General features: G+C 37.9%; 2 protein-coding genes and 1 long non-coding RNA gene across 13 annotated transcripts in view; 1 reads left to right on the plus strand and 2 right to left on the minus strand.

Moving 5' to 3' along the window:
- Positions 1–7,673, minus strand: part of SMC6 (structural maintenance of chromosomes 6) — an 88,595-nt gene extending 80,922 nt beyond the window's left edge. The window contains exons 1-2 of one of the 5 annotated variants that reach the window (XM_031654940.1): positions 7,510–7,623; positions 26–61 (exon numbers count right to left, since the gene is read on the minus strand). The gene's annotated coding sequence lies outside the window, so the exon portion shown is untranslated. Of the gene's footprint in view, positions 1–25; positions 4,690–7,479 lie in introns of those variants that run through there. The other 4 variants (XM_009183732.3, XM_021924602.1, XM_003908303.4 and 1 more) reach the window with 4 other exon arrangements.
- GEN1 (GEN1 Holliday junction 5' flap endonuclease) overlaps positions 7,515–24,611 on the plus strand; it is a 36,613-nt gene continuing 19,516 nt past the window's right edge. The window contains exons 1-6 of one of the 7 annotated variants that reach the window (XM_009183730.4): positions 7,515–7,623; positions 13,808–13,983; positions 15,271–15,457; positions 19,372–19,548; positions 21,028–21,138; positions 23,204–23,277. In XM_009183730.4, the coding sequence (XP_009181994.1) occupies positions 13,823–13,983; positions 15,271–15,457; positions 19,372–19,548; positions 21,028–21,138; positions 23,204–23,277 (710 nt within the window). In that variant the 5' untranslated portion in view covers positions 7,515–7,623; positions 13,808–13,822. Of the gene's footprint in view, positions 7,624–7,932; positions 8,270–10,544; positions 13,348–13,807; positions 13,984–15,270; positions 15,458–19,371; positions 19,549–21,027; positions 21,139–23,203; positions 23,278–24,611 lie in introns of those variants that run through there. The other 6 variants (XM_017947303.3, XM_017947302.3, XM_003908305.5 and 3 more) reach the window with 6 other exon arrangements.
- LOC103876750 overlaps positions 19,448–24,611 on the minus strand; it is a 36,432-nt gene continuing 31,268 nt past the window's right edge. Inside the window, exons 2-3 of the long non-coding RNA XR_636115.3 lie at positions 23,102–23,210; positions 19,448–19,534 (exon numbers count right to left, since the gene is read on the minus strand). This is a non-coding gene — a long non-coding RNA (uncharacterized LOC103876750). The remainder of the gene's footprint in view (positions 19,535–23,101; positions 23,211–24,611) is intronic.

The following is a 24,611-nucleotide window of genomic DNA, read 5'->3' on the forward strand; positions in this document are numbered from 1 at the left end:
AAGTACTATGTCCGTCTATTTTTACCTTAAAAATTAAAGTAAATTAGTCTTGCATCTTGCACTGAGGAAGAGAGACATGAGTCAAAAAATGCTGGACAAGGCAAGGAAACAGATTTTCTCTTAGAGCCTCTAAAACAGAACATAGCCCTACGGACATTTGGATTTTAGCCCAGTGAGACCTGTGTTGGACTTCTAATCCACAGAAGCATAAGATAGTAAATTTCTATTGCTTTAACATCCGCATATTCTATACTAGTTGATTTTACTTCAGACGTATTCATAGCCAAGATTTTATCAGTAAAAGATTTTCTGAAATTGTGGTTTCTAGTTTTCTAAATCTATTCATAGAGATGGCATGGTGATTCCTGAAATTAATCCAAAGCAATCCCCAGTTTTTACAAGCTATAAAGTAATCAGATAAAACTTTTAATTTTTAAATTGTCTTTCCCAAAGAATCATATTTTGAAGCACATTGCCTAGCACCAGTGGTTTCCTTTAACTCTTCCCTAAAAAAAAGTCCAGGTTGATTGTCTATTTTTTGCCAATCATCTACAAAATTTAAGCCTAGAAAATTAACATCTTTAAGTTACACATGATTTTGCTGAATATATGCATACTGAACCTACAGTCAAAGCTGATAGTTTGTGATTAAAATTAAACTTTATGACCTCTTTGATTGCTGCTTTCATTTTTTTCTTTAGAATACATTTAAGACCTAAAATGATTAAGTGTCTAATTGTTTGCTAAATGGAGAGAAAAATCTCTAACATAATCAAAAATTTCTAAGCTATAAGAATATAAACAACAGTTCTAGGCTCAATGTACTTAAATCCCCCAAATATTAGACCATAGCAACCCTCTCTGTACCATGTATATAACTGGCTCCCCTACCCATGCAAGCAAAATCCAAGGGGGTAGCCTGGACTTCCACTCTAGCGAGGCTACAAGGTGGCATCTCAACACCCTAATGGGGGTAGAGTCAAAAAAGGCTAAGTAGACAAGTAGGGAGCCATGGTAATGGTGTCAGTGGGGACCACCTAGAGAGCCGAGATTTCCACCCACACAGGAAGTAGTAGGGTGCTACTTACTCCTTCTCCTAGTTGGCTAGTGTCATAATGCAAAGTCAGGACTTTTGCCATTGCCCAGAGGCAAGAAGGCCACTCCCACTGCAGTATCACTGGAGATCACATGGGAAATTGAAACTGCAACCCCAGCCTAGCAGTCACTGTGGCTAAGGAAATAGCTCTGATTTAAGTTCTAGATCTGAGTCTCTGTGTCCACAGTCCAATATGGAGGGAAGCAGTTCTCAAAGGTTATAATCTCTTTTACAAAGGACTTCAAAGAGCTTTTGCTTATGTCTACCAATATTTATTATATTAGAACTTAAAACTAAACAACTTTTTTCTCTCTTTTTTTTTTTCTGAGATGGAGTCTCAGTCTGTCTCCCAGGCTGGAGTGCAGTGGCACGATTGCAGCTCAATGCAACCTCCGCCTCCTGGGTTTAAGTGATTCTCCTGCCTCAGCCTCCCACGTAGCTGGGATTAAGGTGAGCGCCACCACACCCAGCTAATTTTTTACTTTTAGTAGACATGGGGTTTTGCCATCCATGTTCGCCAGGCTGATACCAAACTTCTGACCTCAAGTGATCTGCCCACCTCGGCCTCCCAAAGTGCTGGGATTGCAGGTGTGAGTCATCACGGCTGGCCAAAACTGAGCAACTTTTAAAACAAGGGATACACAGTATATATTCCATCAGTCAGAGCAATGACATCTCACAAGTCATGTAACCTCTGGAAAACTCCACTGTACACTCATAAGTGAATGAGAGTGAAAAGGGCAAATAACATCTTACTATTATCATTAAAACAGTTTTGGCCTTGTAGATCCCTTGCAAGAGTCTCATGGATTCCTGGACCACATTTTGCAAAGTGCAGCTACAGGGGGATATTAAAAGCAAGTCCATGATACAGTGTCATAAATTATAAGGCACAGCTAGCAAGCAATAATGTTAGAGCAGTACGGAAGAAATAGACCACAAAAGGACTTGTAGACTCCTCATATTTAAAGTGTGGTCCAAGGACCGGCAAGCAAGATCTACATCTCCTGGGAAGATATCCAATTATCGGATATACAGAATCTCAGGCCCCACCCTAGAGCAAGTGAATCAGAATCTTCACTTTAACAAGACTTAAGGTGATTCACAAGCCCATTAGAGCTGAATTGTTATGTAAACCATAGAAAATAACTGGGACTTTATCCTATCCTGAAGGCAATGAAGAACTTTATATATTATGAAGTCAAATATCATTTAAAGGGTATATTACTTACCATCCAAAGGATATTTAACCTAAACAAATGTCTTCTAAGACAATATTACCATTACAATTACATCTATGTAATATTCAGCTTCATTTTTACAATTTAATATTTTGAAACTTACAAAAATCAAAAATTCAAAATCAAACATTTTTCAAAATAATAAGAATCAACATAGATCAGTTTCAGTTTATTATTAATTTAAATTCCCTGAGATACTACCAGGTCATTATTTTTCCAACACTTTCTTCTCTGCTAACCACCCTCTATTCCCTTCTCAGTTACTGAGCAGTAATTTATTTATTACAGAAGAGCAAAGAGAAAGCATTACTTTTTGGTGTCTCCAACATTTAATGTCCTTTTAGAAACTGTTTTTATTAATGCCTAACATTATGCAGTTAGCAGGCACTCAGACATTAGCTAACAGATAATGCACTAGGGAAAATGTGATGTGCTTCTCACAAGGAATATGAGATTCTATACAGAAGACAGTACACCCAAACACTACATGATGACGATGTTTTTTATTTGCTGAGCATGACCTGGGATTTGCAGTTTGCTATTAGGTTGCCAGGGTAACTTGCATCTAACAGACACTGAAGGATCCTACCTTTTAAAAGAGGACTCACTTTGTAATTTAATGATGATGGATTTTCAAACACATATTTGAATGTCTAGAGCATCAGATACAGATTAAAACAGTAAAATTGTTTCCAAAAGGCTAAAGAGACATATTTACAGATGCAAAGAAAAATATTTTGATTTTGCTGGAATAAAAAAAGGAGAAAAAAGGCTCCTCTGGGATTTTCAATTTATCTATAAAGCTCGTCATAGTTTTTAATATTTCTTTACTTATTTATAATTAAAAAAAAAAAAACAGAATTAAAGAACACCTCATTTCTCCCTTACAAGAAGCAGGGACAATGAAGACCATCAATAAAATAAGTTCAAGAAGAAAAATTAATGGCCGGGCACAGTGGCTCACGCCTGTAATCCCAATACTTTGGGAGGCTAAGGCAAACGGATCACGAGGTCAGGAGTTCGAGACCAGACTGGTCAATACGGTGAAACCCTGTCTCTACTAAAAATACAAAAATTAGGCCATGGCACGCGCCTGTAGTCCCAGCTATTTGGGAGGCTGAGGCAGAAGAATGGCTTGAACCCTGGGAGGTAGAGGTTGCAGTGAGCCAAGACTGCACCACTGCACTCCAGCCTGGGCGACAGAGCAAGACTCCATTCAAAAAAAAAAAAAGAAAAAGAAAAATTAATAACCAAGAGTTCATTATAGCATGTAGATGTATAGGAAATTTGATAGAGATCATGCATTTTAACAGAATTCTAAATTTTATTAAGTATGTAATAATTCATATTTCCCATTAATACTAAATTAGGAACTAAGAGTAGTGACACACGTAACAAAACTAGAATTTAATAAAAAACAGTGTTATCATTTTTTTAAAAAGGCAAATTACTACTACTTCTGAATCTGCCCTGGATTGTGTTTACCACATCCTCAATTCTACTCTGCCTACCACAACAGACATTTATTGTACAGTAAACAACTTCATTTTGAATGTGCTTAATTAAGTACACTGCTTGGAATATATCATAAAATTACACGAGATTAACTGGATAATAAATAGTATAAATACTTATGTGAAAAAACTTGTTAAGTCCATCCATCTAAAATGTTAGGATCAGCAAAATTGGGAAATATAAAGCATAGCATTTCAGTTAATAAAATCTGAACACTGAGATTTCTGTACTGAAAACATCCTGTGGCTCAATATAGAAGATAGATGAAACAGAACGTAAGAATAGCAACAGAAGAGATGAGTTGCTAAACAAAAGCAGTGGTAATATCAGGGACAAAGGGAAGAGATAAAACAAGAAATTTAAAAGACTGAATAAGCAGAATTGGTGAGTACAAATGAGTGAGTAGAATTAACATTTGTCGAATAACCACAAACTTAGCTTTTGAGAAGAACACTTTCTATTTTATTTGATCCCCAACATCTTTATGAGATAAATATTGCCCTTATTTTTACAAAAGGAGAGATTGAGTCACAAGTAAACGACTTGAATTTGTAGCTACAACTTAGTTCTAACATATAAAGGCTTCTATAGCTCTAACATAGCAGGGCTCAGATCCAAATCCAGGTTTGTCAAAACCCAGTTAAACCTCTTTAACGCCCAGGTTCCTACTGGCATAAACTGAAATTTCACAGTTAATTACTCACAGACAGTGAAATTGGCTATTAATCTGTCCTTCATCTTGTCTATCCTTCATTAAACTTAAAAAAAGACTATTATTGGCTGGGCGCGGTGACTCACGCCTGTAATCTCAGTACTTTGGGAGGCCGAGGCAGGCAGATCACCTGAGGTCAGGAGTTCAAGACCAGCCAGGCCAACATGGTGAAACCCCATCTCTACTAAAAACACACAAAAAAATTAGCTGGGCTTGGTGGTGCACGCCTGTAATCCCAGCTACTCAGGAGATTGAGGCAGGAGAATCACTTGAACCTGGGAGGCAGAGGTTGCAGTGAGCCGAAATCGTGTCACTGCCCTCCAGCTTGGGCGACAAGAGTGAACAGCTGTCTCCAAAAAAAAAAAAAAAAAAAAATTCTCTATTGTTACTGTTAAAGTCAATCAAAACATTGGATGTGTTTTATAAAATTTCATTTTGTGTTTCATCTTCACACTTAATACTAAATGCCATTATAAGTTGATGGAACAGGTTTGGCAAGAAGGGAGAATGAAATATTTATTTTATTTGAAAACACTGAGTTTGGGCTGGGCTCAGTGGCTCATGCCTGTAATCCCACCATTTTGGGAGGCCGAGATAGGTGGATCACTTGAGGTAAGGAGCTCAGGACCAGCCTGCCCAATGTGGTGAAACCCCATCTCTACTAAAAATACAAAATTAGCCAGGTGTGGTGGTGCATGCCTGTAATCCCAGCTACTGGGCAGGCTGAGGCAGGATTGCACCACTGCACTCCAATCTGGGCGACAAGAGTGAAACTCTGTCTCAAAAAAAAAAAGAAAGAAAACACTGAGTTTGAAGTGCTCCTAAGGTATTTGAGATAGAGAGGCCAGTCAGTAGTAAAGTATACTCTGCAATAGAGAAGGATTTGTGGGTGGAGCTGAGAAAGCTACTGGAAGTAGTTTGAATTTGGTGACCAAGAAAAGCATGCTCAGAGAGAAAAGATGTAACTTATTTAAATAGTGAATCAAAAATGCCAACATTAACCTAAGCAACTACACTTGACCCTCAGTCAGCTGGACTTATGGTTGTGTATAAAGAACTGTGGCATTTTAATTGTGTCTTAAATATAATGCAAGCTATCATGGTAAAATTTTGAGTTACTTACTAATTCCTAAAAGTAAGCCAAGTACAGTTTTAATTATCTTTTCTAACTTAGATCTAAAAAGGACAGTCAAGATTTAGGTAGGTTTTACATAAAATTCTACAGATTCAGTAAAATATACTCAGTAAAATAAACCTTTGGGGAATAAAACTTGTTATTCACTGCAATACCTTTAACACGACCTTTGTACTTTCTGCCAGGCTCAATACTAAGTGCTTTATACAGATTGTAGACAGATGTCGATAAATAACTACATAACTTTCTCTTCCTCTCTGTCTCCACATACTTAAGAATCCTGTCAGCTAGGTCCAGTCAATCCCTAAGAACTGGTTCCAAAATGACAGCCCCTCTCTCTCACTCAGATACCAAAATCCACAGATGCTCAAGTCCCTTATATGAAATGGTGTCATATTTGCGTATAACCTCCCCACATACTTAAAAATTATCTCTAGATTACTTATATAATCTAATACAAAGTAAATGCTATGTGAATAGTTGTTATACTGTACTGTTTAGGGAATAATGACAAGAACAAAAAAGTCTGTGCAACCATCCACTTTTTTTCCTCTGAAATATTTTCAGTCCCTTGACTGAGTTCACGGATACAGAGGATGCACTGATAACTGTATTATTTCTTCCAACTTACATAAGAAGAACTGAAACTTACAAGAGGTGGTACCAATCTGCTCAGAGTCACACAATTCTGGGTCTTTGTGATATAAATACACTTTTTTAGGCAATATACTAGTGGTCTCCAAACGTTTTGTACTTGCACCCATTAAGCAAAAGAAATTTGAAATACACATTCCAACATAAAATTAATACCCTATGTTCCCCATAGAAATCAAACGAAATAAAGTAAATCTAAATAGAAGTTCTCATGTTCCCTCTCTACCCACACACCCATGGACCAAACTGCATGCCACTGTATATACTATCGTACATGTTAAAAGTTCACACAGCAACCATATAAAAGTCAGGAAATTTGGGTTTTTATTTTTTCCTTTGAATATATATTACTGAGAAGTTTGCCTTTAAAACACTGGCTTTTAATCTCCTACTCTGAAATATGCAGAGTAATAAGTGCTCACAAAACTTCTGTCTTGAGGGCTTAAACACCAAATGATTGCTCTAAGAATTTTCACAGTATTACCTCAAGCCCTATTGGTTCTACAACCCTTTCTCTACCCTAGAGTCCCGTTTTCCGCAATTCCCAATTGGGATTCTTCTCCGGTTCATTTCCGTAAGAAATGAGGGCAGAGAAATGCCATCAATAAACCTTTGAATACATGTTAATTTTTCTAGATAATACAATTTGCATTTTCGTAAAACTGGGCTTTAATGACAAATTCAATTTCAGTGATCTTTGCATACACCCTTCAGTGATCTTTGCATAACACCAGTTGCCGTCTGCGAGGTATCATCAGACTCATGCTAAGAGCCACTCCCGACCCCAGCTTTCCCCAGACCTCTCCCCACTTTATAGTTATTCGCCACAGCCCGGGGGAATCTGGGGACCGCCGCCTGGGAGAGAACGGCCCCGAGCCGACGCCAGATTTCCCGCGGCTCAGGAGACCGGTGCCGCCTCGGAGAGCGCGCGAAGGTGCCGCCCGCCGCCCGACCCGCCCGAGGAACGGACATCCCCTGCCCAGGCCCGCAAGGACGACCATGAACACCGCCGCAGCTCAGCTAACCCTGCCTCTCCCAGGTGGCTGGGGGTCGCCAACCAAGGGGGCAGCGGGCGGAGGATGAACCCCGGAGCAAGGGAAAGCGACAGCGCGCGCCTTCACCCTACCGCCAACAATTCGAAGTCTCCCAAAGGAACCTGATCGGCGGGGCTGCCGTGGTACGACCGGCCGCTAAGGCCACCCTGCGGGTGTCTCGACCTCGGCTGACTGCCGCCGGCCCGCTGGGAACCGCGCGCCTGCAACAGGAGAAGGTAAGATCCCGGGCGCCCCGGCGCCCACCGCGGGACTAACCGCGCTTGCGCCCCGCCCTCCCTCCCTTCGGGACTCCGCCCGCGCCTGCGCAGTTCCGGGGTTTCGCGCAGCCGGCGTCTGAGAGGCCGGAAGTGCCCCTTGGCGGGCGGGGGAAGGTGGTAGGCATCCGCCTCCCCAGTTACCGGACGCGGGGGAGGCGAGTGATTTGCCTAACTAAAAGGGAAAGATAACTGAGCGACCCCCTGCAACGGGTCTACGCATGCGTCCGCTGGGCCGGTTGGGCCGGCAAGGGAAAGCCGAGTGGGCCCCATTGGGGGAAAGGGGTCAGTCACTTCCCGGAAGAGGCGGGGCCGCGCGGGCCCGGCGCCGGTTTCGAAACGCTTCCTGGTGTTCCCGGGCCCGGCGGCTGAACTCGGGGCGCTAGTCTTTGCTTGGGTAAAGAAAGAGGACTTTTCTTTTTTTTTCTTTTGAGAAAATTCAGGAATTTGGAGGCACAATAGTTAGGATTCAGGCCAAACTGGTAAATGACGAAGGGGCTTCTTCCAGAGCCAAGGAGGAAGGGTTGTCCGGGTAAGTCCGGCGGGACGTGGAGAGACTGCGCCGCTCGGGCCCTCCCGCTGGTTCCTTTGACCATCAGGGTTAGGGGTAAGCTCTTTGTTCGCTGCTCCTCTGAAAACGCCTTCAGTGACTCCCTTTGAATAAAGTAGGAAGTCCGAACCGAGCCGCCAGGCCGCGACCTGGCCCCTGTTTTCCACTCTCGCGGGCCCTGCGGCTTACCCCGCCCCGGGAAAGCTGCTCGTTTCCCGGCCGCTCGCGCTTAGCCGAAGCTGCTGGGTCCCGTTGTGCGTCCCCCGGGCAGGCGATGGGGATAATTCCCACGCCTCGCTCAAATCCGACCCGGCGAGCCCTCCCTGATCCCCATAGGCACATTTGAGTGTTCCCTTTTCCGTGTTAACCTTGCATTTTGGATATAGTTCTGTTATAGTAATTACCTTAAGGGATTGTAGTTGTTTTTTTACGATCGTTCCTTCCCCCCCCCCCCCCCACGGTAAACTAAAGTGTAAACTCCCTAAATAAACGTCAGAATTAATGAAGTCTTACTTCCTTGGCTTAGGTTTCAGCGCCCTTCTCAACCCCACGCTACCCCTTCAGTCTTTACGCAACCCTTCCCATGAATATACTGACCTAGCAAGTAACCTACGTTTCATACTCCAAAATGTTCTCTTCTGTGTGGGGAAAATAATGCATTGACTGCCACCTCACCCCACCTCCAAATAAATTGATGTTGAAATTCTGGCCTCCAGTAATGGAATTCTTTCCATCAAAGTCACTTTTTATTTCTAAAAGTAATCACATATATATTATATTCCTACTGTGGCCCTTGCCATGGATCTACGAAAAATATGACATAGTCAAAATAGACCAAAACATCTGGCCTTGTTGTAACCAATGGGAAACACAGTTGGGAGGTCCCTACTTGCATGTCACTTGCTTCAGGTACCGTTCCTTGATTCCTAACTGGGGGACCTTTTTTCCTAAATACAACTATAGCTTGCTTTCTTACCTCTTACGCCCTTTTTATCTGCAGTCTCGCCTACCCTACTAAGGTCTTTAAATGCAGAGCTGGATCTTCTTCCATTATTGTATCTCCAGCACCTATAAAGCATTCCTGTTAAATAGTAGACATTTAATAAGTATTTATTGATAAGCGTGAATTATGCCTCAGTGTTTAGGCTAAATTCATATGAAAATAAAATTGAAAAAATAATTTTAAAGAACAGCATTAGTTACTGAGATTATGTGGTAAATCCCTTAAAATATAATCTTGCATTGAAATAGTTTTCACCATTTACCAATCTTTATATGAATATATACTCATCTAAATGGAAATTGGGAAATTTAAGCATTTTCTGCTTTTCCAAAGTAAATTTTCTAATGTTTTTCCTAAAGCTGAACTAAATTGGAAAACTTGCTTTAATAAAGTGTGTATTTTTGCATCATTTAAGCCCCTGACCACTTTATGTTCTTTAAATTTGATTCATTAGTGAAATTAACAAGGTTCTGTGTTTTTCTCACCTCATTCAGTTTTATAATTAACCAATAAAAGCTTATTAGCTTTTAAGGAAGTTTTAGGAACTTAAATTGATTTATGGGCACCATATGGTTACATCAAAGGACTTGTTTTTGTTTTAACTGGAAGTGGATTCTTAAGTCCTTTAAGATGGACATTTATGTTCTTTCTATTATACCAAGCAATACTTTCTGAAATAGAGTGATTTTTTTTTTTATTCCATGCTACCAGTTGGTCATGAGATTCAAATATTAGATACTAGATTACAGATATTAGAATCTTGTAATTCATCTGGTTTAATACCTGTCATTTTGTAGAAAGGTTGAATGTCTTCCCAAGGTCATACAGCTAATCAGTGGTATACTCAGACCCCAAATCCTAGGCTTTCTATCTGAAGTCCATTGCTTATAAAGTTGTTAGCTATGTGTTCTGACTTTGTTGATTCAAATAAGTAAGCTAAATAAATTGAAGCCATTAATAGATTTATAAAGTTATTTGCTATATTGTTCTTACGTCATTGGTTCATGTAAGTAGGTTTGTGTGACAGCTAATTCTTAAAAACTTATGAAGATGTTAGACTTCTTTTGATATATATATGTTGATTGTATGAACAGATTGACATCAATATAATTATTCATTATAAAAGATTTGAGTGGGAACTCACCAAATCCCACACCAAAAAAATTTAAAATTTTACCATAGTAAAAAAAATAAAAAGCAAGATGAAATTATACGTAGTTCTTGGTGTGGTATTTTTAATTTTTATTTATTTATTTTTACAGAAATGGGGTCTTACCATTTTGCCAGGCTGTTCTCAAACTCCTGGCCTTAGGTGATCCGCCTGCCTCGGCCTCCCAAAGTGCTAGGATTATAGGCATGAGCTACCATGCCCAGCCGGTGTAGTATTTTTAAATTTTACTTAATGCTGAGCCATTTTCAAATAACCTCATCACATTATGACCTCATGCAAGAACCATCTGTTCTATCTTTCAGTGTAGTTGTACTTTAATATCTTAGAAGCTATTGCATTCTGTCCTGTTTTGGAATGTTTTATGCTTTTACAGCCTTAACCATTGCTTCTTAATATCACTTCCGAGGAATAGCTGGTGCAAAGAACATGTGATAAGGAATGGAAAACAATTGATGATGGAAACAGAGATTTGGGGTTAATTGCATTCTTAAAATATTATGATGTTCTTTCTAATAAAATGTACATTTCACATAATTTTCCTCTTTCAGAAGTAACCATGGTTAATCATTCTTTAAACCAGGTTCGTTTCCAACAAAAGAAATGAAATAATAACTAAATTCTAACCATAGTAATCATGTAATATTAAAGATATTATTTATGGGATTAGTTGAAAGCCCTCTTTATCTTGCTTAGGGGTTTCCAATAATCAAATCAGTGCTGGACTTTTTTTTTTTTTTTAAGGCATGGCTGCCCCCCCGTTAATAATATATTTAATTAAAAGCTTTACAAAATGATCCTAATATACTTGAAATACTTAGAGGGCTGCAGTTTATAAAATCAAGAGTCTACCTTGTTGCTGTTTCATTTTTTTTTTTTACCATAACCCTCAGAAAGAATACAATTGACATCACAGTCCTATATATAAATGTGTGTTTATGTGTGCCATCGTAAACATCACTGCACTAGGTGGCAATCTTCACTACTATTCATTTGTATATGTGTAGTCAACCAACGAAAGGAATCATTAGCAACAGGGTAGGAATGCTGAAACTTAGAACTGGAAGTTGCCAGAGAAAATACGTGCCCTGGCCAACTCCACAGGACTGGTTCTAGGCAATCTGAAGGAAACCACAAAATGTGAATCTCTCTTCCCTCAAAAAGCTACACTGAAGTAGTATTTAATATTCAAGTACTTGTAAATTTGCAGAACAGTACTTTTTAATTTGACCCATGAATTCTGTTTAAATTTGTCACTTAATATTTAGCCAAGAAGCAAACCATCTAAAAAGATTTCTAATTTATTTCTCCAACTCCTAATAAATAGGGTCACATATTTTTTAACTTTTTTCTAATTTGAAAAGTATACAGGTATGTGGTATTTTAAAAATGAAACAACACAAAGGGATATGTTTTGAAAAGTGGTTCTTGCCATCCCTGAACTATAATCATCCCTAACATATTCATACCTGTTTTCATTTTAAAACTTGCATCCGTTTTTTTATTAGTACCTGTATTTCTATCCTACTGATTTATTTGTGATATCATCTAATTTAGTTTCAATATTGCATAATTTACTTAATTAGTCCTCCATGGAGACCTGGCTCTTCTCAATGTCTTACTATTGTAAACAATGTTACAGTGAATATTGTTGTATATAAATCCATACACACCACATAACATATCTTAAATTCCTGGAAGAGATATTGCTAAACCAGAAGATAACCCGCATTTAAAATTTTGACTGCTAGGGTCAGGGTCACATTTAAATGAAATTAGAACAAAGGAATTGCCTAATTTTCTTTGATAGCAATCTATTCCAGTATGCACCGTGAGTCACAAAGGAAAGCAAAACTGTCAAGAACTTTCTTCTCGGACTTTTGGTTTAATGTGTTCTGATGGGTTAATAATTTGTCTCATTTCTCTTCATAATAATGACCTTAAGGATATATGTACCCCACTCTTTCCAGAATTAACCACAACTTTTCACAGTAACTGAATCAATGCCACAATGGTACATTCAACCAGTGGGGCTTCAGGATGTGAAATAGACAATATTAGTTCTGGGTCACTGTTACTACCAAACACTTTCTTGACCCTTTAAGTCTGTATATTTTTATCTGTAAAGTGACATCCATAGATGTCACTGTACACTTCATAGAAATGAGTACACAGAATAATACTCATGGCAGGGCTGGGTGCGGTGGCTCATGCCTATAGTCCCAGCACTTTGGGAGGCTGAGGCAGGCAGATCACTTGAACCTGGGAGGCAGAGGTTGCAGTGAGCCGATATCTCGCCTCTGCACTCCAGCCAGGGTGACAGAGCAAGACCTTGTCTCAAAAAAAAAAAAAAGGAATAATACTTATGGCACCACTGGCCACACTGTAAAATTCAGGTTCAGAAAAACAGGATAAGTCACAGACAGCAACCCTTCCAGCATTTATTTTCTTTGCATCCATATGCAATTTGAGAAAATTTACTTTTAGAAAGAACTCTGTTAAAGGTACAGACAATACAGTACTTTTTATTCAGAAGGTTTCTGCATAAAGGTGATAGTCTTTTGACTTAATATATTCTTGTCTCCTACGTTGTGTTTTTGGAATGAATTAAGATCATTATTTAGAGGATAATAATCTGGGTTATATTTGTGTCGTCAGATTGAATTTTCATTGCACATGCTACATAATGTCAATTATTATAACCAAATAATAACAAAGGGAAAGAAAACCAAATATGGATGTATAATAAGGAAAAGCTGGCCTATAGAAAATACCAAACCAGGTAACAGTAGCAAAGTTTAAGCCAATTTTGTTTTTAAAATGTCATGTACGTGGAAAAACATTTAACTTTAGTTTTCTTTGGGTGGTGGTTAAAAGTTATAAGTGATTAAAAGTTGTTTTCTTTTTCTACAATGAACATGATGTGACCTTGCAATTTTAAAAGCCAACGCCCTTTTAAGAAAGGTATGTCTATCAGTATTCCTCCAACTTCATTTTCTCTCGTTTCTTCCTCCCTCACTTTTCTAAGTTTTTCTTCATTAACCTCATTTTTCTTTAGCTTGTTTGCATGCTTCCTTGCTTTTGTTTTTTTGTTTTTCCTGGGTATGATAGAGAATTAGTCCCACTCTCCAAGTATGTAAATCAAGGAGTGAATTTTCAAGTAGACAAAAATGATTTACAGCATCCCTGCGTTCTCTACCCATCTCTGCATTTGTTAGCTCTTGTTTTTAGCTGGGAAAAAGCCAGTTACCACCATTTTAACGTTTCAGGTGTTCTTGATTCATTTTGAAAAGCTGACTGATTAAAGAAATAAGGATAATCCTCCATGAATTATCCTGAACTGACTTATAATATATTGTTTGAATCCCTGTTATGAGCTTCTGTTTCTTTAACAATATTTTGTAAATTGTGTTTCACATAACAGCAGATAATCACCAGAATGGGAGTGAATGACTTGTGGCAAATTTTGGAGCCTGTTAAGCAACACATTCCCTTGCGTAATCTTGGTGGGAAAACCATTGCAGTTGATCTGAGTCTCTGGGTGTGTGAGGCACAGACAGTCAAAAAAATGATGGGCAGCGTCGTGAAGCCCCACCTCAGGTATAGTGAAAGTTCTTAAAGTATCAATGTATGATGTATAAATAGTTTTGGTGTCTTGATTTTGTTTTACCTTTTTTTTCTTTTGTTGTTGTTATTCTTTTACATTTTGAGGTTTCAAGATCTGTTTAACATGTCTAGATTCACCATCTTTATATTAAGGACTCAGATTTGTATCTCATACCCTTTGAGCTCCAGACTCACATATCTATCTCCTACTTAACATATCCGCTAGGATGCTTCAGATACTAAAAGCCAGAGATTTGGGAGACATTTTCTCCCTATTCTACTTCTCTCCACATCAGTAAGTCTTGCTAGTTCTACCTCCAAAATATACTTTGTGTTCACAAACTTATCTCAGTGGCCAGAGGCACCCAACCACCTTAGTCTATGCCGACCTCATCTCTCATCTGTACTCCTGAAGTGCCATCTTCACTAGTTTCTTGCTCTTGGCCACCCCTACCTCAAACCATTTTCCACATAGCAATTAGAATAATCATAAATCTTTGTTGCTTAAAAATATTCAGTGGTTTGGCTGGGCGCAGTGGCTCACGCCTGTAATCCCAGCACTTTGGGAAGCCGAGGTGGGTGGATCACGAGGTCAGGAGTTTGAGACCAGCCTGGCCAAGCTGGAGAAACCCCATCTCTACTAAAAATAAAAAAAAATTAGCTGGATGTGGTGGCGGGTGCCTGTAATCCCAGCTACTTGGGATGCTGAGGCAGGAGAATCTCTTGAACCTGGGAGGCGGAGGTTGCAGTGAGCCGAGATCACGCCACTGCACTCTAGCCTGGGCAACAGAGTGAGACTCCGTCTCAAAAAAAAAAAAAAAAATCAGTGTTTTTGGCCAGGCACAGTGGCTCACACTTGTATTCCTAGCATTTTGTGAGGCTGAGATGGGCGGATTATTTGAGCTCAGGAGTTCAAGACCAGCCTGGGCAACATGGTGAAACTCCATCTCTACAAAAAATACAGAAAGTTAGCCGGGCATGGTGTCACACACCTGTAGTCCCAGCTACCTGGGGACTGAGGCAAGAAGATCGCTTGAGCCAGGAGGTTGAGGCTGCACTGAGATGAGATCATGCCACTGCACTCCAACCTGGGTGACAGAGTGAGACTCTTGTCAAAGAAAAAAAAAAAAGTGGTCTTCCACTCTAATTAAAACCTTAAGTAAAATGTTATTACATTAAAGTTTTCGATACTAGTCTAATGTTCTTGCCTTTATGTTATACTATTTTGACTTTTCCTATGAGTGTATGATGATTAATATATTACTAATTTATATATTTCAGGAACTTATTTTTTCGTATCTCATATTTAACACAAATGGATGTAAAACTGGTGTTTGTTATGGAAGGGGAACCACCAAAGCTGAAAGCTGATGTCATAAGCAAGAGGAATCAGACTCGGTATGGGTCTTCTGGAAAATCGTGGTCTCAGAAAACAGGGAGATCACATTTTAAATCAGTCTTAAGAGAGGTGAGCATTCAGATTTGATTCAGTAATTCTGATTTGATTTAAAGGGTACATTTTACTCTTAATAGTTTGTCATCTTTTATACTTATTAATTTTATTGTGACTAGCCAGCCAGTGTGCATAGAGAAAAGAGCTTATTTTTTAGAGTGAAATTGACCTGAGTTTCATTCCTGGCACTGGCATGTAGAAACTCTGAGACATTGAGCAAAATTTGTAACCTGTCTCTACCTTGTATGCTATCTTGTGAAATGACAACAGTAATACTCAGCCCGGATGAGATAAAAATAAGAGAAAGTATATCCAAAGCAACTAGTACATAGTAGGAACTTGATCATATTACCTTTTATAATACCTTCAGGACTCAAAGAATTCCCAGAATACATGAGATCTCATTAATTCACACTTCACTTATTCAGAATTCATGATAGTTCATATACAGAATACATATTTGGCTTCCCTTAGGGCTTGTAATTTTAAAAACTAATTATTGTTACATTACAATGTATTCTTTGTATGTTACTTTAATATTGCTATATTTTATATTTGTATAAAACTTAAGAAAGAAATCGCCTATAATGTATAATTAAAACAATAGGAAGGTTTGTTTTTTTTGTCTGTGTGTTTTTGTTTTTTGTTTTTTGTTTTTGTTTTTTTTTTGAGAAGTAGTCTCGCTCTGTCGCCAGGCTGGCGTGCAGTGGCGCGATCTCGGCTCACTGCAGGCTCCACCTCCCGGGTTCTCGCCCTTCTCCTGCCTCAGCCTCCCGAGTAGCTGGGACTACAGGCACCCACCACCACACCCAGCTAATTTTTTTGTGTGTTTTTTAGTAGAAACCATGTTAGCCAGGATGTTTCACCATGTTAGCCAGGATGGTCTCCATATCCTGACTTTGTAATCCACCGGCCTCAACCTCCCAAAGTGCTGGGATTACAGGCGTGCGCCACAGCGCCCAGCCTTTTGTGTCTGTTTTCAAGTGTGTGTAAAGAGTTGTAGTGGTACACATGATTTTTAACCTGGCCTTTTCACTTAATGCTTCATGTTGTCATATCTCCCTTTTGTCACACTCTAATCGAAATCATAACTTGTAGTGGTTGTACAACATGTATGAAGCTATGAATCATACACCCGATTGTATATGTTATTTACTTTTTTAGTTTTTCTCTACTATACATGAAAGTGTGATGAACATTTTTTGTGTATATAATGTTTTCTTGTGATTTGAAATTTTAGATAAAATTACCCAATGTTGGATTGATGGGTGAAAGTTTTGGAATGATTTTATTGCTCTTGCTGGTTAATTTCTGCTAATACAGATGTCAGAGAAGCAGTGTCAGTGCATTCACAAGAACATTGGATGTTAGGAGGCTTGTCTTTGTAATATTTTGTGTGCAACAACAAAGATATTTAATATGCATTTGTCTTTTAATAGTAACGTTAAACATTTCACCTATTTTTAGTCCCCCTTTGGGTAATGGCTATCATGTCCTTCACCCACTACCTCTTGAGGTTTTAATTTTTCTTTTGTGCAAGTTCTTTGTGTTTTAAGGATATAAGCTTTTATCATATTTGAATTTGTTTTTCTTTTTAATTTTAGTTAAAAAAAATTATGCCATTTTTCTCCTCTTCTGAAATTTTATTTTCTACGCTTACGTTTAAAAATAGTTTTCAATTAGTGAATATTCCACCTTAATGACTATCAGCAGTTGAAGAAAGTATCTGTGCTGAGTCAATCAGTTCCTGGAAATATTCATGGTCCTCAATCTTAGAGTGTTAAAGAACCAGCATAAAACAAAAAAAGAGATGTCCGTGTCTTCTTAAGAAAATTGCTCCATTCCTGTTTCTTTATTGCTGCAGTAATTACAGTGTTCTTAGGCATTTTGTGTCAGTTCAGTATTGCCTATTCGTCATTTTTATATTTCTGCACTCTTCAGTTACTAGGCCCTGCTTCCTCCTAATCCACTGCCATCTTTTAGGTATTAGCATGAAAAGCACAAATTAGTCCTCCTCCAGTACCACTTCCACCCCACATGGTAGAGACATAGAGTGGGAAAAATTGCAACAGCCTTATAGGAAACTCTGTGCTGGTTCTTTGAAAAAATTTGAAGTGGCAAATAGTATAAGAAGTTGAAATAACTGTATTATGAAAGGCTACTTTTTACCTAGGGGTAAGGTGGAAGCAACACTGTCACAAAACTGTCTCTCTAATTCACGGGGCCAGCGTCCTGAAAAGCAATATTTTTCAACATAGTACTTTGACTTTTTGAACCTTGTCCACCTTGGTGGATAGAGGTATTTATTATGTAATGTGGCGTGGAAGTCAAAGCAAGAGATAATATTTATTCTATCAGCCTCTAGAAACTACAAGTAAGTAGCCTTTTCTCTCCACCATACTCAGTAGTCCCTGATAGAGAATGATACATGACAAAAAGGAATGGTGTATGACAAGAAAGAATGAACTAGGCTATAAGGCTACTAGACTACTAGCTACCCAGCTGGGTTAAAATCATAAACCAAAGGAAACTCACAGCAAATTATTTGTACATCAGCATAATGATGTAATCATTCTGCACAAACATTTGATTTCCTAGGAGGACACTGACAGCTGACTCCTCCACAGTTTCCCACAATATGAGAGTTTCATTGTACAGGGAAGGCAAGATGAGAAAAAGATGCAAACATTAAAATTCAAGCCAAAACTGTATGATAGCATCTTCTTTGAAAGTATGCATATTGGGTTGACCATCATGTGAGAAAAATTATTAAAGTTTTGTAGATGTAAATTTTTTTTTTTTTTTTTTTGAGATGGAAGTCTCGCTCTGTCACCCAGGCTGTAGTGCACTGGTGCGATCTCGGCACACTGCAACCTCCACCTCCTGGGTTCAAGTGATTCTCCTGCCTCAGCCTCCCAAGTAGCTGGAATTACAGGCATGCACCACCATGCCCAGCTAATTTTTTTATTTTAATACATGTTGGCCAGGATGGTCTCAATCTCTTGACCTCGTGATCTGCCCGCCTCAGCCTCCCAAAGTGCTGGGATTACAGGCGTGAGCCACCGCGCCCAGCTCTTTGTAGATGTAAATCTTAATGTGATTAATTATTATTTAAAGATATTTTCAGAATCTGACGATAATAGCAATGAAATGTGAATATGGATTACTTTGTAATTTACATTAAAATCTTAATTTTTTATTACAGAAAAATTTAAATCAACACAAAAGTAACCCATTACCAATCTTTTTTTTTTTTTTTTTTTTTTTTGAGACGGAGTCTCGCTCTGTAGCCCAGGCTGGAGTGCAGTGGCCGGATCTCAGCTCACTGCAAGCTCCGCCTCCCGGGTTTACGCCATTCTCCTGCCTCAGCCTTCCCGAGTAGCTGGGACTACAAGCGCCCGCCACCGCGCCCGGCTAGTTTTTTGTATTTTTTAGTAGAGACGGGGTTTCACCATGTTAGCCAGGATGGTCTCGATCTCCTGACCTCGTGATCCGCCCGTCTCGGCCTCCCAAAGTGCTGGGATTACAGGCTTGAGCCACCGCGCCCGGCCCCCATTACCAATCTTAAACCGTTATCTTGGCTCATCTTGTTTCATCTATTCCCATACCCACACATCATTTTGAAGCAAATCCTAGACATAATATTGTATCATTCCCAGTATTTAATCTTTTCTAAAAGATGATTCCTAAAAAATAAAAAGAAACATAACCACAATGTAATTTTTATTAGCACACCTAAAAGTTTGGCAGTTCATTCCTTAAAGCCCTCAAATATTCAGTCATTATTCAAATTTCCAAGTGTTTCTTAAATATCGTAATTTTTAAAACACCAAAATAGCTACTATTAATATTTGTAATACAGAAGTACGTTTAATAGTAAACAAATGAGCAGTGAAGACATTCTCTAACATCTTGCTTTTGGTTTTCAGTGCCTCGATATGCTCGAATGCTTAGGAATCCCCTGGGTTCAGGCTGCCGGGGAAGCTGAAGCCATGTGTGCTTATCTCAATGCTGGTGGTCATGTCGATGGCTGCCTCACCAATGATGGCGATACTTTCCTTTATGGGGCCCAGACTGTTTACAGGAATTTCACTATGAATACAAAGGTGTTTATTTTCTTTCTGTTTTTCAGCATTTGTTTACGAACTTTTTTAAAGGGCTGATTAAATACTAGATATAAAATGCCTACTGTAATGCCTTGCACATAGCAATTACTAAATAAAATGTTTACTATTATTAAAAATCATTGCCATGTAGTTCATTGTCTTCAAAATATAGATTTATCTCATAAGAACTTGACTTGTTTGTTTCACATGGTTTGATTCTAAATCAGTTTCAAAAATACATCATGAATTGCGTATGAAAATGTGTTGCTTTGATCCTGAATTTCCAGTTTAGTATTTCATCCTCAGAAATACCTCCAAATATGCAAAGAGAGAGATATAAAGATGTTCACTGTAGCATTGTTAATAATTACAAGAATCTGGCAAGCAACCCAAGTGTTCATTGATAGGGACATGGTTAAATACTTCACACTTACTGGTTCCCAGTTGGAGAGATACCACCGGGAGACATTTTGGTTGTAACAGTTCAGGCTTGGGCAAAGGAGACTATAGATATGTGGTGGCTTGGTGCCAACCAAACTAGACCTTCTGCCAGACATTTCTGTTATCCCTCCCAAAATGCTAATATTAGCACCCCCATTGAGAAACACTGTTTCAGAGTCCATATGATGTAATACAGTACGGTCATTGTAAAGGCTATTATTGACATAAAAGATATCCAGACATATTAATGTTGGAAAATGTCTCAAAATAGTATTTTTATATAATCCTACTTTTACTTAATGTAATTAACAATAAATATTCATATATATGTGTCAAAGAAAATGGTTTTTTGGAATAATATGTACCAAGCTATTAATGATAGTTTAGGCAGTGCAATTACAGGGAATGTTTACTTTCTATAATATATATATGTTACAGTGTTTTGTAAGATGGAAATCTGTATTTTTTAGACACCAGAAAGCAATAAAATGGAAAAAAATTGGCTAACATAGTTATTTTTAAGCCATTTTTGAAACTACAACTTTATTTCCATATATTGAAATGTCAGATTCTATAAAGATTCTGCTGATCAGGATAGTTTTCTTATATAAATTTTTTGGAATAATTAAACTTTTTTTCTTTTTTGAGACGTAGTCTCACTGTATCACCCAGGCTGAAATGCAGTGCTGTGATCTCGGCTCACTGCAACCTCCTCCTCCCGGGTTCAAGTAATTCTTGTGCCTCAGCCTCCCGAGTAACTGGGACTGCAGGCACGTGCTACCACACCTGGCTAACTTTTTTGTATTTTTAGTAGAGAGGGGGTTTCACCATGTTAGCCAGGCTGGTCTCAAACTCCTGACCTCAAGAGATCTGCCCGCCTTGGCCTCTCAAAGTGCTGGGATTACAGGCATGAACCACCGTGCCCAGCCTGGAATAATTAAACATTTAAAGATAACACTGACAAATTATTTTTGTAATGTTGTTTAATGTATAAATATGTACTTTTTAAGGATTAAACTAAATCTGTTCTTTCTTTAGGACCCACATGTTGACTGTTACACAATGTCAACTATCAAGAGTAAACTAGGTTTGGACAGAGATGCTCTGGTTGGATTAGCAATACTTCTTGGTTGTGATTATCTCCCAAAGGTAAGCTGAAATTGTCATATTTACTTGCTATTCATAAGTCTTTTTCGTACCTTATGTGCTGTATAAATATGAATATAATATGGCTATATGATTAAAAATTGAATTTAAAATATAATTTCAGGCATAATAAGCTATTCAGTGACTAAAATAATCAGCATTTCAGATGGCACTAAAAAGCTGACTTGTGACACTTAATATTATAAGCAAGAATAGAATAATGTAGTACCACAGCTTGAATCTCAGTAAACTGCTACTCTAGATTAAGAGATTCACATTTATGTTTGACTATCTTTTTAAATAAATATAGGAGTTATTCTTTTCTTGTATTATGCCATTGTTAGTTTCTTTCCCCCTTTTTTCTATTTTTTAGTGTTCTGTATTCTTTGTGCACATGCTCAATGCTATTACTGTTGCTAAGTCATGTGATCATTGGGATAAGCCATTCATATTTCCATGCCTCTCAGCGTTGTGCTGGGTTTTGTTCATGGAAATATTTTATTTATATCTTAAGATGCACAATCTAGTGCTCTGTAACAAATAGGTATAACAGGTGAGTGATGAGTTAAGTATTATGAGAATAATCCCATTTTCTTAAATGTAGTGTTTAAAAATATAAAATGATTGGTATTGTAGATCTTACTATGTAGTTCCCTTATTATGTTCCTACTGATTATTTCTATAGCCTTACAAATCCCTCATTTTACCTCTATTCCCAAGAGAAGTATAAAGAAGAATGACGTAATTTTTTTTCCATCTAAGCTCAGGAGAAAGGAAAATATAGTAGGATAATAAAATTATTAAGCCTAATTTATAATTTATATCATCAAAGAACTTTTTTTAAACTGTTAGGAAAAGAAAGCAGAAGGAAAGAAACTTTTAAATACCACAAACCATTATTTTTTTGTAATTCTCCTTCTAAAATAGAAGACTATTTCCTAAATAAAATTATGTCATAATTAAAATCTATAAACAGCCCAATGTTTAATTTAAGAAAAAATTTGCTGACTTGAACTCACAGAAACCAACTTTAGCTACAGTGGTGTTCAAATTATGTGTTAGCCATAGCTATATTGACTTTTTGTGTTTTTTAAAACCAAAACTGCTATGTGTTTCCATTGTTCTACTTAAAGATTTTTAAGACTATGTACTAACTTGATTTGCCTTCAGAAACTTAAAGATAAAGCTAATGCTAATACAAGAAGGGTGATATTCAAGATATCTAATAACGTGTATGCCAGACATAGGCAATAGAGATGGAAGAGACTTCTGGGTATCCCTGCTGTGCCATAGACGCTCTTCTTAGTAGCTGGATTCTGGGTATAGGTGGATTGGGAAGTGTTCAGGTTAGATGGGACATTCCTGTGCAGGCAGACACTCAGAATGCTTGGGCAGTAGCTATTTACTAACCAGTTAACATGAGTGTGTCAATCCTAGTGCATACTGGTTAAATAACAGCTCTGCTTATAAGGACATAGTCATACACTTATAGGGGCTGGAAGACTCAGTTTAAATCAGAAATTGTGATAGGAATATACATTAAGGCATATCATTTTTGCATATTGGAAATTCACACTTTAAATTTTCTTAAGTTTTTAATTTCAAGAGTTAGAACATTCCTTTGTTCTCTGTTTATGTCTGGGTTTTGGAATATTAAATGTTCATGTAATGAAATGAACTTGCTTTTTCCTGATTACAAACATAGAGTTAGGTTATAGGTTAAATCAAAATATTATCCAAATAATTAACATAGTAAATGAAAGCCCTCTAAAATTATGACCCTGCCTTCCCTAAAATAAACACCATCAGTGGTTTGGTATATAACTCTGAATTTTTTATTTACATAGATATCAGTGTAATTGTCATTTACTTTACAAATCCTGATCATATACACTATTGTGCAGTTTTTGTTTTATGCATAGCAATGTATCTTGCACATGTTTTCCTATCTTTATTTAAGAGTTACCTCATTCTTTCTTTCAGCTGCAGACTCTTCCATTCAATTAATGTACTTTTAACCATTCCTAGTGATTAACATTGGAATTATTTTTTTTCCACTTTCTGAAAGGGAGTCCCTGGAGTTGGAAAAGAGCAAGCATTAAAACTTATACAGATTTTGAAAGGGCAAAGTTTACTTCAGAGGTAACTAATAATTACTTTCTCTTGCAACATTGAACTTTTATTCTTGCTGAACTTAATAATGAATAGTACAAAAAACAATTGTTTTCCAAAAAAGGGTTTTGTATTTTTAAACTGACCTATATTTTGATTTAAGATAATTTATTTTTATTTATTTTGAAATTTTCCAAAGGAAGGATGAGAATACATGTTCTAAGCCGTACTGCATTTTGTTTTTTTTTCTTTTTTGGAGACAAGGTCTCACTGTGTTGCCCAGGCTACAGTGCAGTGGCGCAATCACTGCTCACTCCAGTCTCAACCTGCTGGGGTCAAGTGATCCTCCCACTTCAGCCTCCTGAGTAACTGGGACAACAGATATGCACCACTGCGCCCAGCCACCAAACTGCGTTTAAAATATATATATTATTTATATTAAACATGTTAATATATTAATTTTTAAAATTTTTTTTGTAGAGATAGGGTCTCCCTATGTTGCCCGGGCTGATCTTGAACTCCTGGGCTCAAGTGATCCCCCGCCTTGGTTTCCCAAAGTGTTAGGATTACATGCGTGAGCCACGGTGCCTAGCCACTATACTGCATTTTAAAAAATCTTATTAGCTCACTAAACACATTTAATACAATATCAAGTGCATTTATGTACGACCATGGGCATTTTGCCACTAGCTATTTTAAACCCTTTTACCAACAGGTAAAGATAAACATGACATTAAAATAATTTTGTATTTAATACTTTGATATTGTATTTTTCTTTCTATAAATTAAATGTCTGTGGCATGTTGTAAATATTTAATAATAAGCAACATTAATCGAAATCATACTTGACTGGCCTTTGCTTTATAGCTACATATTTAATAATAACATTAATTGATTTAGTCTCTACAGTTTGAGGATTCAGAACAAGATGCAGACTATATAGAAGTTAACAAGCTATGCTATTTACTGTCTCAAAAACACATGAATTATATTTACTGATGAAAACAGTGCTTTATAAAAATTAATATTAATGATGATAGGTATAGAATCAATAAGAAAGGAAGTAGGACACTGAGAAACTTAAAATAGTCTTGGCCTCCAGCAGGTTCAAGCTGGCAAGTGCCTGAAAAGAAATGTTAAGAGGTAAAAATGAAAAAGGGGCCGGGCGCGGTGGCTCAAGCCTGTAATCCCAGCACTTTGGGAGGCCGAGACGGGCGGATCACGAGGTCAGGAGATCGAGACCATCCTGGCTAACACGGTGAAACCCCGTCTCTATTAAGAAATACAAAAAACTAGCCGGGCGAGGTGGCGGGCGCCTGTAGTCCCAGCTACTCGGGAGGCTGAGGCCGGAGAATGGCGTGAAC

This window comes from Papio anubis, chromosome 14, assembly GCF_008728515.1.
Source record: "Papio anubis isolate 15944 chromosome 14, Panubis1.0, whole genome shotgun sequence".
Lineage (NCBI taxonomy): Eukaryota > Metazoa > Chordata > Mammalia > Primates > Cercopithecidae > Papio > Papio anubis.